General features: G+C 55.2%; 5 protein-coding genes across 5 annotated transcripts; 2 read left to right on the forward strand and 3 right to left on the reverse strand.

Moving 5' to 3' along the window:
* Positions 1–1,665: 1,665 nt before the first annotated feature.
* On the forward strand, positions 1,666–3,476 carry J7T54_002149 (Synembryn-A-like protein; the record flags this gene model as incomplete). The annotated part of the gene is made up of 6 exons (XM_051504757.1): positions 1,666–1,702; positions 1,939–2,007; positions 2,057–2,298; positions 2,351–2,461; positions 2,518–3,296; positions 3,347–3,476. The coding sequence occupies 6 exons, from the start codon at positions 1,666–1,668 to the stop codon at positions 3,474–3,476; spliced, it is 1,368 nt and encodes a 455-aa protein (XP_051363844.1).
* Positions 3,477–3,583: 107 nt separating this feature from the next.
* Positions 3,584–4,326, reverse strand: J7T54_002150 (C-8 sterol isomerase; the record flags this gene model as incomplete). Its single annotated transcript, XM_051504758.1, has 2 exons — positions 3,584–3,948; positions 4,005–4,326. 2 exons carry the CDS (start codon positions 4,324–4,326, stop codon positions 3,584–3,586), a joined length of 687 nt encoding a protein of 228 aa, XP_051363845.1.
* Positions 4,327–5,835: 1,509 nt separating this feature from the next.
* J7T54_002151 (Ino eighty subunit-like protein) lies at positions 5,836–7,752 on the reverse strand (the record flags this gene model as incomplete). The annotated part of the gene is made up of 2 exons (XM_051504759.1): positions 5,836–7,199; positions 7,254–7,752. The coding sequence occupies 2 exons, from the start codon at positions 7,750–7,752 to the stop codon at positions 5,836–5,838; spliced, it is 1,863 nt and encodes a 620-aa protein (XP_051363846.1).
* Positions 7,753–8,459: 707 nt separating this feature from the next.
* J7T54_002152 (Meiotically up-regulated like protein) lies at positions 8,460–9,282 on the forward strand (the record flags this gene model as incomplete). The annotated part of the gene is made up of 2 exons (XM_051504760.1): positions 8,460–8,677; positions 8,739–9,282. 2 exons carry the CDS (start codon positions 8,460–8,462, stop codon positions 9,280–9,282), a joined length of 762 nt encoding a protein of 253 aa, XP_051363847.1.
* A 446-nt stretch (positions 9,283–9,728) lies between these two features.
* On the reverse strand, positions 9,729–13,892 carry J7T54_002153 (cell wall biogenesis protein phosphatase Ssd1; the record flags this gene model as incomplete). The annotated part of the gene is made up of 3 exons (XM_051504761.1): positions 9,729–9,768; positions 9,819–13,653; positions 13,712–13,892. 3 exons carry the CDS (start codon positions 13,890–13,892, stop codon positions 9,729–9,731), a joined length of 4,056 nt encoding a protein of 1,351 aa, XP_051363848.1.
* Positions 13,893–15,842: the final 1,950 nt, after the last annotated feature.

Consider the following 15,842-nt stretch of genomic DNA (forward strand, 5'->3'; position numbering starts at 1 on the left):
CTGTAGGGTCTGTTGAGCCGCTTGAGCGACCCACAATTGTTGCTATGTAAACACATTCCATACTTGAAGGAAGGTTGGTTTGCTTGCATTGGAACTTTTGTTGTCAAACAGGCAGACGACAGTACATTGCCTTGCCTCAACGAAAGCAACACGCGAGCGCCCAACAGGACCCCACAACGTTAACAATAAGCTTAAAGGGTGGAGCACACAGACCAATTTCGCTGATCCTTTGACACAACAAAATCAAGCAGCTGCCAAAGTTTTCACTGCAATCCCGCCTTCGTGTGGGCTATGGCCAGATTATTCCATGTTTACAAAAGGTCTTCCGAAACGGGGCTAGCCACCGGCGCTAGAACATTTGCACAGACTTCTGGGGTAATGCGGCTGCACGACTGCATGCATCTCTGCTCATTTTGGCGTCTGGGCACACGCCGTGGCTGCACCGATCAAACAGACTTATTAGGTAAGTACCGAAAGCCAGCAGACTGCCTCCCTACCTCTTGGACGTTTGGGTTTGGGAAGGTTACATGCATGGGACTCCTGCAGTGATGGTTGGTAAGAGACGATACCAACCAACCATGGTCGGGCAAACCTTGAGCGTCGCATGGTCCTTATCAACGGTCGGTCGGCTATGAAGGGCAACCATGCGCGCGCTGAGGATCATGCGACATCCTCAGATACCCCTGGCATTCTTACCAAACCTCGACCAACCTCAAAGGGTCAGACAAAGGTAAGTTGAGCGAGTTGGGATACATTGGTCCGTCGTGCCTCGGACAACAACTCCGTCGGATTCAGAACCTTCGCGTTATCGCTTGCCGAGAACAAATGACAGCAGAAGTAAGCTCACGTTGGGATGCTCTCGAATGCGTATAGGACCCAGCGAAAGATTTCGCTGACGCGCCATCCTTCGGCATGTGGGATGGGCAAACCGATGCGCAGATAAGAACTTCCGCCTCTTATCGCCGGGGTTGGCTACATATGTACTACATAACAGCGTCCCACAAGACCTGTTGCCACCAAACTTCGTACGATGTTGCTCACTCAACAATGGTGTTTAAGCCTCTGGATGAAGGAGAAAGAATTGTACTATGAACGGGCTCGGTGATTGGTAGTATCACAGCGCTCTTGATTCTTTGCAGGTGCCCAGACGGCAACCACGAAGTCGCGGAAGACAGCGTCCGAGCAGCAAGGCTTGGTGATACCGCCTTATTATTCGGGGGACTACTGCAGCGCAGAGACCACCATGCGTGCTTTCAATCATGTTGCCATGAGAGGACCGCCTGTTTAGATTTTGGAGGTCGAAGCGTCATTGATTGATTAGAGCGACCTGGGACTGGTGGTATCGCGGCGACCCAAAACATTGACTCGGCCGGGTCGAGTTCGTCAACAGTTCTTCCTGTCATTCCGAGCCTACCATATCAATCATAAGGTAGGTCGACCACTTCTCAGGGATCCCATTAACGATTCAAAATTGATGCGAATGATGTTCTCGCTCTCACCTCTTTGAGCGCAAGAATTTGCCACGTGATGGCTTGATATGTCTGGCTTCGCCATCGCGCTCCCTCCTCTGCGATTCTAGCTCAGAATGGCAAGCGTCGACGTCACGTGCAACCCCCCACGCGACGTCACGCCGAAGCAGCCACTCAACGTCAGTCAATTCTGTGAATGGAGGAGAACACCCTTCCCACGTCCGAAAGCAGACGTGATTTTAGTCGAGTACGATACTTCATCGCAGTGGCGCACCTCTAGCCCCAGCGAAGGCGCATGGCGGGAAGGATCTGCCGATAGATCTGCATCGACCCTGTAGCCCACGCTGCCCACCAGCGCCCGTCCATCGCCAACAGCCATGGCCGCCCTCGGTGGACCTAGTTAGTTAGCCAGCCCAACGACGAGATCCCACTGCTCGGAAGCGACAATCGATATTGACCAAGTGTGCAGGGTCGAAAGCCGATGTCGAGGGGGTTCTCAATAAACTTGAGAATCCTGCCGATGCCAGCAACAGTTCAGGTAAGTCGCTCAACATCACCAACGGCCACGTCTGACGGACAATGCACAGAGTTGGAGAAGCTGCTGGTGCAACTTCACGGAGCGACTCGCACACTAGGCGAGGGCGCGCTGGAACCTTTGTTTTCGAAAAGGGGGGTGAGGATCATTGGAGCATATGCCTTCCAAGCTGATCCAAAGCCGGAGCACCTACCTGCGCTGCGATGCCTGAACAACATTCTGGTCAGGGCCCCCGAGTCCAGAAAGCTTATTTCCACCGAAATCGGCACAGACAGGATCATCTCGGCTCTCCAGGTGTGTGCAGGAAGCAAGTCAGCTCTATCGAGACGCGTCTAACGGCACACAGCGCGATGACCCCGACGACGAGCTGGCACTGGCCAACATTATCATCTTCTCGTGCCATGGCACAAGCTTGGACTTGACGCCTTGCTTTGAGAATGATGGCCTCGCGGAAATCGTGAGCGCGGTAGGTATCTTGCCCCAGCGCTTACCGCACATCCTAATTCGTATCAGAACATCCAACGTCACGCAAGCCAAGGGCCACTGCCAACCGCGGACCCTACGTCTGCGTGCGCAGCAAGCCTACGGCTTTTGTCGACACTTGCTGCTCGCTACGAGGACCAGGCACATCGGTTCATTCACGCCGTCGATCCTGTGCTGGACATGCTGTCCAAGATGACCATCCTGACGCCCCCGCTCCAGGCACCCGTGTCCATCCTCGTCAACTGTCTGCCTGTGCTGCCTCTTAGTGAGAAGAAAGATATTGAGGTCAGCGCCGTGGACAAGCTCATGGAGATTCTGAGCGATTGCATCAACTTCTACGGTACCCAAGACAAGGAATCCGAGTTCCTTCCCCTGCTCCTGGCCATCAACCACCTATCTCGGTCGGGAGCCAAGTCAGCAAAGGAGCGACTCCAGCAGAAGATCATACCGAGCGAGGAGGATCGAAAGGAGGCGCTCGGCATGGGTCAGTCATTGCCACACAAACTGCTCCACATGTCCAACATGTCCATGTTCCCCGAGGTGCGCGAGGTGATCATGACCACATTCTTTGAATTGTCCGAAAGAGACCCCTCGCTGTTCGTACACAATGTTGGGTTTGGCAACGCTGCGGGATACTTGAATTCCAAAGGCATCGAGATTTCGCAAAAGGAGCTTGGGTCAGCGGTTGGCCCTGCTGTCAACCCCATCACTGGCCAGAGGCTGGACGCTGAGCCTGAGGTGGAACTGCCGGAGATGACGGATGAGGAGAAGGAGCGCGAGGCGGAGCGCTTGTTTGTGCTGTTTGAGAGGTATGTGCTTTCATCCTGCGTCCGCCAGAGTGCTTCTAACGGTATTCCAGGCTCAAGGCTACGGGCGTCATGGACGTGGAGAACCCAGTCACGGCGGCAATGCAATCGGGACGGATCCAGGAGTTGCCCGACGACGCAAGCGACGATGACGATAGCGATGACAACAGTAAGGGCAAATAGTCTTGGTCATGGGCAAAGGACAAGAGGAAGCAAAGTGCACCATCTGCGTAAACTAACGTAGCCAATGGAGAGTCTTGCCCACCGCACAGCAACTTGACACTGTCTATCTAGATCTTGCCCTTGAGAAGATTGCCAATGATCTCCCGAGCCGAGATCTTTGTTGTCATCCACAATGTTGGGACATCGAGGGTGCTCGTGAATCCATCCGCGTACCCGAAGAAGAGCATGGGAGGGATCCATCCCCTGGCATACTCCAGCGCGAAGCACCCCTCGGGCATCTTGTACTGCTTCACATCGCCCCTGTGCATGTGATGGACGCTCCCGGCTGGGTAGACCTCGGGCTCAAACGACCCGAGCGAGTACGCGAGCTGCGTACCCCTGAGGATGTTGAAGTAGTCATCGCTCGTGTGACGCCCACTGTGGCCCTCGGTGCCGACGGCGGTGCCAAAAATGATGAGGTACTCGGTGATGCCTGGAGTCCGTTCAGCCGCGATGGTATTTTGCCGCACTGTAAAAGGGACGACTCACTTGCGTGGATGATGAACATGCCGCCCATGGCACCGCCGGCATTGTTGAAGAACCATTCCTCGCCCACGTTCACGTGGTCAGGGTGCTTCGCGCTCAGCTCAGAGACAATGTAGTCCTTGATGCCATGCATGTCCTCCCCATGTGCGGCAATGGCGCGCTGCGAGAGGTTGTGCAGCTCGCTTGGGTCGAAGATGTAGAAATTGTCGGCGTGCTGGTCGATCATGTAGATGACTGAGGCAAAGAGGCCCGTCAGCAGGGCGAGGATGGCCAGCAGAGGGCCCATGCTGGGCGGCGCTGCCTTTTTGGCTTTCTTGGAAGGCATATTGACACGAGGGAAGGGAAGGATACTGTCAGTGGATGGATTGGAGCTTTGATGTTCGTTGATTGAGAGTTGAGAGCCCTGATGAAGTTATACTAAAAGTACAAATGAGCCGCGGCGCCCCACATGGCAGTCCGGATTCCGCGCCCTCCGCACGTTTCGTTATGGCCTGAGAATGACCAGCCGGAAGCCGGTGAAATGAAATTGGTGACAGGGTGTCTTAGGTACCCGTCGTTTCTGGTAATGTTGTCATGCCAATTACGGACGAAATCGCCAGCTTCACCGGCGTCACGTTACCAAAGGCGGCTAACTGCCCGTACTTCGCGCACCCGAATGCCGGTACTATGCCGCGGAATTGGAACTGGAACAAATATCTGACCTTGATGTCAGAAAGAATGGATCGCATGAGGTCCGGGTACAGTCGACATTGCGAGACTGTCGACAAGATCGTCACCATTTACTGCACTCACTCGACAAAGTCACTAACGCTGGTGTGTCTTGGCGAGGCAATGCCCCTGTCTAGAATTAGATATTTTACATTAATGCCCAAGGGGCATACCAGTCCGTTAAGAGATTCGCACCTCCGCATAAGAGCATATCCGTAGCACTAAACCATAGGCGGCTAGATTTTGCTCACCAGCGCTAGCGACTTTGTCGTGTTCCAGTGAACATCTACTACGGCGATCCTCTAACTTTTGTCGTTGCTCATCGCCTACGGAGTACACGGTCGTCAAGTATGGATCTCCATGCGAGATAATTAGAGGACAAGATCGACAACGACAACAGCATTCTTATTGAAACACGTTCTAGTTACTAATTCAAGTCCAACTTTCACGAATTGTTCCACGAGGCCATGAAGCGTGCGATATTCGCAGTGGATATTCGCAGCAAGACGTTGGTAGGTACGTAAAGATATTGTCCCTCGACCATTCGATCCTGCCTTCGAAAAAGGGAGGTATTGTCAAGCATACCAAATCCGTTATTGAGCATACCCGGTGGAGTTAAGCGTGGCAGACGCTGTGGCGTAGAGGCTCCTTACTACATAGCTGAATTTAGCTACGTTCGTGGGCCGCGACTACTTAAATGATCTTTATGATTTTAGATGCTTTGATAAAGTATAAGTAAACGAAAAGGACTTCTAGCCTAATAGTATTCTGACCGAATAATGTTGTAATACCCGTAGGTAAGCGATAGGCCTAAACTTAAAAGCTTGCCGGTATCAGCCGTTAGTTAAGGCGAAGCTACGAGGCAGTGGATATACGGCTACACAGGGGCTGCTGCCAGTGCTACGGAGTTCCGCGATATATGCTCAATGACGACGACCAGCCAGAGATGGTAAAAAATAAATCGTTGCTCCCAAGTTCTTGTGCTGCCTATGTGCTAGCATGTGTCTCTTCCAGTACAGCCCAAACGCCGAGCCAAGCCTCTTTGACTATCTTGAATAAAAGCATTCCCTCACGGAATCACCCGCCAATCATACAAACACTAATACTTGGTACACGCAGCAGAGCCTCAGACATCAGACATGAGCTCTGTGCGATCTACTTCGTCCTGTTCGTCGTCTCCCAGTGCTGTCTGATCGACCTCTTCAATCTCCATGTCGTCCACGCCTGCGTCCTGGCTCGCATCTCTTGGAATATCAGCCTCCTTAACCTCACTAGCCGCCCGAGGCTTCTTCACTGGCGCAATCACGCCGAGCTCGTCATGGCGGCCGTGCCAGCGTGCAAGTCGTCTCGTGGCGCGCCGTAGAGCAGCTGCATACGTGCTAATCTCCTCGCCGAAATCATCGTCCTCTGTCTTGAGTGAGTTCAGGCCTCCGCTCACGCCCTTCTCGCGGAAGGGATAGGGATGCTGCGCTGGGACGTTATCAGGCGCGTCATCATCACTGTCGTCCAGTCCGTTGGCTTGCGCCTTGACGCGTGTATATGCCCGGAAGATGGCTCCATTCTGCCGGCGGATTCTGCGCTTCTTGGCGTGCTGCTTGCGCAGGCCTCGATCAAGGATGTACTCGACCCTCTCGTGACGGTTGCGTTCGACTGCCAGTTGATGGGCAGTCGGGGGACGCGGTTTGCGGGCGACAACACCCTCATTGCCAGGTCTAGAGGGTGATGAGTTCTCGTAGATCTGATACTTGAGAGGCGCCCCTCGTCTGGTAGCTCCCGAGGGCTTGGCTCCAGCTTTCGGAGGCGGCGTGGACCGGGTGCTATCCATGTCGGACTCGTGCTTCGATGGGCGGATCCTCGGCAGTATCGCTGGACCGTCCTCCGTGGGCAGAGGCACTCGCAGCTTGCCGCGACGGTTCTCTCTTTCGTTGAGGTACGCCTGATCCATCTCCAAGATCTTGGCTCGCGTAGCTTGCTTCTCACGCCCAAATTCAATCTCCTCTGGGGTGTCCACATTCTCCGGTGGTCCGTCCGGGTCGACAGGCTCCAGTCGAGGGATGCCCTGGTTCGCAACGTCCAAGCCGTAGTCGACACCAGGTCCAAACGGATTCTCGTCGCAGCCCTCTTCGGTAAAGTCCGATTCGAGATGAAACCACATGAGCCACAAGAATGCCCTGGCTCTCGACTTGCTCGTGTATTCCTTCTTCATGATGAGATCGTGAAACTCCTCCCCGTTAGGGAAATGTAGCTCGGCGATAATGTAGGCAGTGTTGCACATGACGAAAATGAGATTGACCGGGTTCGTCCTGGGAACTCGCTTGTTCTTGATGGCGTCAAGCGAGTTGGCCTCCTGTCGGTCCTCTGCGCCACCCTTCAGGATGGACTTGAGTCTCGGCGCGTCCTGCAGCTGCTTGTCTGCACTGGTATCTTGCCGAGCCTGTAGGGAGGGGATCGCGTGGTATGTTCGCAGTTGCGCCCGCATTTCGGGGAAGACTGGATGGCTTGTCAGCTATTTGATCAAGAAAGCAGAGTAGGCAAGGTCCTTACAGTTGAGCGTCGTGTTCATACGACCCATGTTGACGAGCAGACAAACCATGGCCATTCCCTTGGCGACTTCGCGATCACTAAGCAGCTTGTCGCGCAAGACCTTGCTCGTCTTGGTACTGCGCGCCATGGTATCGATGTACAGGTCGGCAAAGTTCTGCTTGGGCATCGTTTCGTACGAGTTGGTGAAGACGGCTTGCTCATTGTCGAATATCTCCTTCAGGAAGTCGTACTGGATATCCACGCGCCACAGCGGATCGCCGTCGTCCTTCTTGAGGTGTCTGATCCTCCCGAATTGCGATGCAAGGTCTTTGTCTCGTGCTGTTCTGGACTTGCGCGACCTCTTCTGCTCGTGGTCCTCCGTCACATCCGGCATGTCTTCGTCGCCAGCTTGCGACAGGAATGACCTGCCGACGGGCGAAGGTGGTGCATCATCGATCTGTGTAGCTGGGCTGGCAGGCACCGTGTCCGCCTGGGAAGGCGTGTCGGGAGGGGCCGACATGGCGAGGTTGTCGCTGTGGTTCACCTTGGTTCGTGGTGTGGCTTGCGACGACTAGGACAGGGATCGGATCAGCGGCGCATAAGTATGGTGATTATACAGAGAGGGCGATGCGTTGATGCTTGACGATGATAGGATCGCGAGACATGAAGTTGGTGGCTCCAAGTGTTGTTGGAAGGATGTGGGCGACGGGAGCAAGGAAAATGGGCGGGAAAGGTGACGAGAGCCTCATCCATCAATTGACGGTCCTATTGCTCCTCCTTGCAGCAGCTGCAGCAGCCGAAGCCTGAAGCTGGGGACTGGAGCGCGTCACTGCACTGTCAGGCACTGTGCCAGCTCTACCTTGCCTTAGGTACCGGGTAGCTTGGCTCGTGCACCCTGCATGCATGCAGCGCGCCAGATTGTTTTCGCAGTATCTCGTCTCCCGGGAACCACCTCCATCCTGGCCAGCGTCAACAAAGACGACACCTTCGGGCCTCGGCCTTGCAGAGCCTATACTAACCAGCAGCACATGTTTCGCGCCTCGCATTGACGACCCAAACATCACACAGCTACCGTAAAGCACAACACCTGCACGGTACGTCTACAAACCTGCGCAAAGTGCTGCCCAAGACTGGCTGTGCCTGCGAAGAGAGCGGTTTGACTGACCTGACCACCCCGTAGGACCGCCTCGTTTGCCCACACTCGTGCCGCCCGACAAATCAACAACCATGCCTTCGACACCCGTCAAGGCCATTGCTGCCTCATCGCCGCCAGTCACCGAGAGTCCCGGCACCTGGCGACACCCTCGCATCGACGAGATCACCAGACGGCGCCATGCGACAACGTTCACCGAGAAGAACGTCACGCAGATCGCCTACGGCGTAGCCAGCATCATCGCCATCGTCGTCCTCAACCAAGTTTCCAAAGCCAACTCCCTGCCGACATTGTACGTATACTTCCCAGACGTGACCATATGCTGCGCACACGAGGCTGACTGGTGACCGCAGATTGTCAAATTCGACGCGAGGCTACGTCGATCTCGCATGCTACGCATGTCTGCTCATGCCCATTGTCAACATTGTCTCTGCCTGCCTGCCCCTCATGAGAGCCGAAGACTCCCTAGCCGACATTCCTCTGACACCCGCGCAACGCAAACTGCTCGGTCTGCCCCCTTCGGGTGCGGCGCCCACCCCCAACGCGACCTACAGCACGCCGCCTCGATACTCGAGGACGCCCTCGCTGTCCGGCTCCATAGGCTCTCGGGGCAGCTGGGCCAGTGGTTCTCCCCTGTCAGGTCGGGCCAGCCCTGCCCTGCAAGCTTCCGATTCCTACTCCCCCCTCCCCAGTCCCCTGGGGCTCAAGGGCCTGGACGCCTCAGTCAATGGGCGGAGGTCGTCATTCGGTCAATCGAATCTCGCGGCCAGCACCTCGTCCAACTTGTTCTCCGATTCCCCGAGTCCGTCTGGCAACAAACGAACCAGCGTAGGACTGAACAGCAAGTGGTTGTACGAGAGGGGCAGGCGGTCGTCTGGTGGCGCTTGGACGCGTTAGGTCCCCCAGCTATACGTAGTTCGTTGACATCGATAATTATGGCATTGTATATACACATAAGATAGTTAGCATGGCCTACTGAAGCGTTCAGGTATGGCACAACTTTGATGACTGGTACAACGACAATGGTTTGACAGTTCAGGTGAAAGACGGGCGCAGCTGTACGGTGATTATTCGCTTGGTGCGTGTACTATTGAATTAGACAGAACATACGCTAAGGTATCATATTCATGGCTTTTCGTACATTCCACTACTCTATCGCTCCTCTGACGTCGTTCTCAACTTCGTCCATCTGCCACCACCGCTCCCTCCCACAATACAGACAATCAAACATGTGCACCCTGTATCGGTGGCAGCGTCTTCCCACAGCTGGCTTCTCAAAAAACCAGCTACATTTGCTTTTGCCTTTGCCTTCCCGCAAACCGAGTTATACGCGCAGAGACAGTCTAAAGCGCGTAGGGGTTCAGAGATCGGATCGTCAAGCATCTATCATCGGTTAGTACGTAGTCGTCATGGGGAGGGAAGAGAGTGCTTACGGTGGGCTCTTCGTCAGGTCAGTCTTCAGAATAACAGGAACCCTCGTCATCTCCGTGACATCCTGGATATACTCCCCGCCCTCCTCGCGGAGAGTGAACCAGCTCAGGTACTTCTCCTTATTGTTGACTCGGGTCTCCGGGGCCTCGGTGGCGGGCACCTTTGACGCTGACTGCGTGCGCTGCAGACCGGCGGCATCACCAGCCGGGGCCAATCGAGCTGGCGATCCAGGCACACTCTGCGTCGGGCGCTCGGCCAGAGAAGCGCCAGCCATAGCCTCCGTCAGATCCGACTTGTCATCCTCATCGTCATCAAATAAAGCATCGACATCATCCGTCGACATGGTGCCCGTCTCGGTCTGCTTGCGAGCCGCTTCCTCGCGCTCACGTCGTTGGCGCTCAGCTTCCTCGGCCTTTCTGTGAGCAACCATGGCATTGTTCATCCTTTGGGAAGCAGCTGCCTTGGGGCGCTCATCCTCGGGAACAAAGGCAGAACTAGGCACCCCCTTCTCCCAGTACAGTTCGAGCACGCGCTTCTCCTTCCTGAATTCCGCTTTCTTGAGCGGCAACTGATCGCAGTGGACACGCTTCTCGAATCCCCACTCGGGAATCAGCACATCAAAGGCGGACTCGTAAACACAAAGGACGATGCCCTCGGCAATGAGGTCGCCATTCGCCTCCTGGCGTTTCTTGTCCATTTCGCGGCAAGACTCAATGTGCATGCTCTGCTCCTGGGCATTCTGAGCGGAGTCCTTCTTGGTGTTGATAGCCTCAACAGTCTTGACCAAGTTCTCCATATCGTCATTGAACTCAATGGCACCTTCGGAAAGTATAGCTTCGAGTTGACGATGCACGACAATGTCGGCGTAGCGGCGAGTGGGGCTGGTGAAGTGAGTGTAGAGTGGCAAGTTGAGTGCATAGTGCGGCCAGAGTGGCTGCGCAGTCTTGCCAGCAATGAAGTACTTTGCGCGCTGCATCGACTTGACAAGGGATGTCTCCATACCCTTGCGGAGGTCGGCGTCATCAACCTTGAACAAGCTGTTCTGCAGTGCGCCACTTCCAGAGGTGTCAATGTCGTAGCCAAGAGCAGTCATGCGTTCGGCAAAAGTCTGAAGGCGACGAGCGTTGGGGGGGGATTGGCGGCGTAGCAAAGCCTTCTCGGGCAAGGCCTGGGCAAGACGCTGAGCGACATAGGCGTTAGCCTTGTGGTTGAGCTCTTCCACCAGTTCCAGGGCCTGGGATGAGTTGAACAAATTGTGCTGCACCAGGTTGTTCTCGTCATCAAGCTGCTGAAGCAGCCTCAGGGGTGCAATGGGCTCGCCGCCAGCACCGAGGCGGGTTTCGCGGAACTTCTGGGAGACTGCGTTGAGGATCTGCAGGGGCTTGACGGGGATGGCGGTGTTGTCGTAGGCTGACGGCTCGGTCAGGGCCTTTTCGATCTCGTCCAACGTGACCTTGCCAGAACTCTTGATGATACTGCGTCCGATCCAAGTGTCGCCCTCTGCCACAGCTCCCGTGTGAGGGTTGACACTGAATACCACTGAAACTGCAAGGCGCTCCTGTTCAGGAGTCAAGGAGCACACTTCGCCAGCCAGCTTGGGCGGCAAGAGAGCGCAGAAGCGGTTGATGAGTTGCACGGAGGTGCCACGCTTCTTGGCCTCACGGTCCACCAAGGAATTGGCCTTGACAAAGTGAGCAACGTCGGGAACATGGATTCCCACATCGATCTTGCCATCGGGACGAGACTTCACATGAATTGCATTGCCAAGCTCAGCTCCGCTGCTGTAGTCCACAGTGAATGTAGCCTCATCACGGAAGTCGCGGCGAGCAGAGAGCAGAGCCTCGTCTTCCTTTTCCAGGGACCAATCTGCCAAGCCCACATTCCTGATCACGGCCTCGGAGAATTCGTCGTTAGCAAAGTTGTTGTCGCGCAGCAAGGCGTCAGTCTCGACCTTGAGGTCACCCATGCGGCCGAGCTGCTCAACGAGAGTACCAAAGGGGTGGAGAGAGGTGATGGGCCAGCGCTTTATGCTGGCAACAAAAATTCTGTCGGCGTAGTCCTGGTGTTTCTCCACAAAGTCGCGCGGTGCTTGCTCGGTGGGAATGGCAATCAACGGCACGCGCTTGTCAGTAGGCTTGAACCAGACAATCTTGGGCTTCTCCTGCTGGCGGTTATCCTGACGACCATTGCCACCGTCCCGAGCGGCTCGCTCTGCCTCTTGCTTCTCCTTGGTAGCCTGACTGCTGGGCCTCAGCAGACCCAGGGTTCCGGAGAACATCTGACCAGCGACACGCTCAACCACCGCAACGACGTGACCAGCGTAAAGCGGCTTCTGCTCATCATTAATCTCCTCTTCCTCCATCAGCAGAAGGCTCTGTCCCTCGACCTCGACATCATCGTTCTTCTTTTGGGTGGGCCGCTGTCGAAGGCTGCCGCGCCTGCGAAGACCGCTCTCACCAGTTTCATTGTTGTCTTCATTGTTGTTGTTACTGTTGTTGTCACGACGACCTTGGTTTGTCGAGCCCGAACGTGTATCGGTGATATCCTTGCGCTTCTTCTTTTCCTCCTTCTCGCGCTTCTGAGACCATACTTCATCCACATCCAGCAGCTCGATTGCAACCAAGTCGCCTTCCAAGGCACGGTTGCGATCCTTGCTGCCACAGATGAAGATGTCGGCATCTAGAACACCATCCCCGGTGGTGACGTAAGCGTCGCTGCGGTTCTTCTTGTTAACACGAAGAATACCTGAGACGAGCTGTCCGTCTCCGAGAAGAGCAGGCAGCGAAGCCTGCGGCAGGTAAGGAGTGAACAAAGTCTTGCGCTGCTGCTGCTGCTGGCCCCCCATGGAGCCAGCGTGCTGCGAGCCCTGCAAGCCCTGTAGCTGTTGTGGGGTGAGCTGCGCAGCTTGGAGAGCCTGTAGCTGTTGAATAGGGGTAAGGTGCTGGCCAAACATTTGAGGCATGACCATCTGATTGGGCATCTGCATCATCTGCGGCTGGTTATACTGGAACCCGCCGAGATTAGAGACGGATTGGTTCATGGACCCTTGTGTTCGATGACCAGGCTGGAAATTCTGGCCCATGTTACCTTGGTCTTGTCCAGCGCCCTGAGTACGCCAGTTGCCCTCAAAGTTGCGAGACCCAGTTCGCGCGTGGCCTCCACCGCGTCGACCAAAGTCACCGCCTCCACCTCGACCGTTTACGGCCATGCTCTGACTGCGACCATGACCTCCACGACCGCCCCGCGCAGCTGGAGCCGCCGGTGGAGGGGTATCCGATGACGCTTCCTGCTGAGCAGTAGGCTTGTTCTCGTCATCCGTCTTGTCGGCGTTTGGTCCGGGGAATTGAAAGCCGGTTGTGGTTCTCTTCTGCTGCGCAAGCTCGGCAGCTTTTTTGGCGTCCGATAGAGCCAGTGAGTGACGGCGCTGATGACCTCCACCGGCACCTCGTCCTCCACGACCCGCATTCTCTCCGCGGCCCTGGCCACCCGCACCGGCGTGGGGTGCCTCAAAATTACCAAACGTAGAGCCGGAGGCTCCGGAAGATGGTGCTGGTGGGGGACCCATGCCCATATTAGGGAGTGCCGACTGATTACGGCGATGTGACATGGGTTGGTTGGGAGGAGCCATGTTGACATTCTGTTGCCCCATTTGCTGAGGGAACTGGAAGTTAGGCTGCTGCATATTACCCACGGACTGCAAAGGATTGAATTGTCCGCCGTGCATGGGTTGGCCAGGAGGCATCATTCCCATGTTCACGTACTGCTGCTGCGTAGCCTGAATCTGCTGTTGCTGTTGCTGCAACAGCTCAATCTGCTGCTGAATAGCCAACTGTTCCACTAAAAGCAATGTCAGTCTGCAAGCTAGAGTCAAGAGTCGATCGCTAGCGCCACTCACTTCCTGGGTTGGCGAACATGCTCATCAGGGGAGTCAACTCGGAAGGACTCCGCCGATGGGCAATATGCAGCCTGCGACCAGCAGGGCCTTGCACACCTCCAGTTTGCTGGGGTTGTTGCGGTTGGCCCTGAGGCTGGCCCTGCGGCTGCTGAGGGGTTGTCTGCTGCTGTTGTTGCTCCATGGCGACGAGATGCTCCGGAAGCAGCTGCAGAAAGATTGTTTGCACGTCGTGTGCGGGCAGTCGACAAGGTCGTGTTGTGTCGAGGTCAAGGCGATGATGCAAGAGGGGAAATCCTCTGCTTCGGGGGGTGCGTTGCGCGGGTATCTATTGAAGGGACAGGTACAGGCGAGCAGACTGCAGCAGTGACGGCGAATAAGGGTGGTTCGGTGCGATCTTTTTTTTTTCGTGGGTTGGTTGAAGGTTTGGTAAGGAGGGTGTTGTGATGTGAATGTTGTTGCTGTGGTAGACGGATCGTTCCAGCGAGCTCGGGTGCAAAGGTAACCCCGAAGAGCCAAGGAGTGTGGCTCGTGGGAAAGGAAAGCCTGGACGAAAGCGCTACCTTGTCGATAGGGATGACAAGGCCACAAGAAGCAGGTTTTCTCTACGATGTCTGCGGCGCTGAAGATACAGCTAGGGCGGGATGTTGAGGGAAAGGATGGAGAGGGAGAGTTCGATTTGGAGAGGAAGGGTGGTAGCTAAGGTAAGGTAAGGTAGACGCGGATGGATGATGAGGTACGTCGTTCTTTCCTCCACCAAGAGCGGACAAACGACATGGACCTTCCGGGCTCTGCGCCAGGTGGCCTTGTTTAGGGGGGGTAGCCCCAGAGCCCGTCGTATAATGGCCTGGAAGGCCATCCATACTCCACCCACTAGGGGCAATAAGTACAGTGAATGGAAGCGACTGGACGCCGCCACCGTCGCCCCCTCTCTCTGGTGCATTTATTAATTGTTGTCAAGGTGCATCACCATATTGACTGTGCGAGCTGAGCTTCGCGGTCCAGCTCAGTCCAGCCCCAGGAAATGCTGACTGCCAGCCTGGTGCAATATGTCTCTCCCCAAAAACTTCCATACTGTTAGGCGGCGTAGGCTGGTCGAGGACGACAGGGTTTCAGTCCCAGGCTCAGGCGAGGATCCACCGGCATGTCTCAATTTTTGATATGTGACGGCCATGTTTCTCGTAGACTCCAGTCGCTCGATCTAACCTAATAGTACGTAGAGCAATTGCAGCCTTTTTGGGCTATTAATACAGCTCCGACTGCCCAACACTCATCCATCTGAGCTTGCAAGGTAATATTACATGGAATATGCGAGCATAGCTCCTGAGTTGGCGTATCCGTTCGGCTCCAGTCCTCTCTAGCTTGACCCACATGGACCCCGACTCGGAATTGTACCTGGCCATGGATGGCCTGGCAACCTGGATTCGCCCTCCACGCACAACCCTTCGTACATCATTGCCACACCTAAGATTTGATGCTCCTCGAGTTTCGCCGTGCGTCATTGTCGTCACTTTGTTGAGGTGGCATCCATGAAAGCTGCACCCATTTGTGCTTGCTATTACTACTTCCACAGTCCGGTGCCTACAGAGTCAAACTTCGCACTTGGCCGTTGGCTGAAACTCTATCCTCGCCTACAACGCGCTGGAGACCAGCAGTGGACTTGAGAACAGCTCACCCGCCCGTAGGTGTGAGTCTGGGTCGCTCCCAATATTGTCGTAATGTAGGAATTCATTTAATGCTGACGACGAACCACGTCATAGAAGCCCTGCTCGGATTCTGTTGATCATTTACGCGGTAACGGATACCGGGCGAACTCTTTGATGATAGACCCGAACCACTGGGACCGATTCATGGTCGGACTGTACGGCAACACATCTTGTAGCATCATCAAGTCGTGAACAAAGGTATGCGTCGCCTGGCGGATTGTTTTGCCCATCGTGGCACAAGTTGTCGTGTGCCGTCAGTAGGGATCAGAAGATATCTTACTGTATTTATTACTAGTGCAGATCATACCCGGTCCGACCCTTCGACGAGCTGTCCGCGAAGCGCCGGAATATCCACCAGATAGTTAACAGGCTAATTTAGCTATACCCTCTTGCTGCAACCTTTGTCACTAATTTCTGGTGTTGATATT

Source organism: Emericellopsis cladophorae, assembly GCF_022114955.1.
Source record: "Emericellopsis cladophorae strain MUM 19.33 chromosome Unknown NODE_10_length_638493_cov_120_236322, whole genome shotgun sequence".
NCBI classification, from domain to species: Eukaryota; Fungi; Ascomycota; class Sordariomycetes; order Hypocreales; family Bionectriaceae; genus Emericellopsis; species Emericellopsis cladophorae.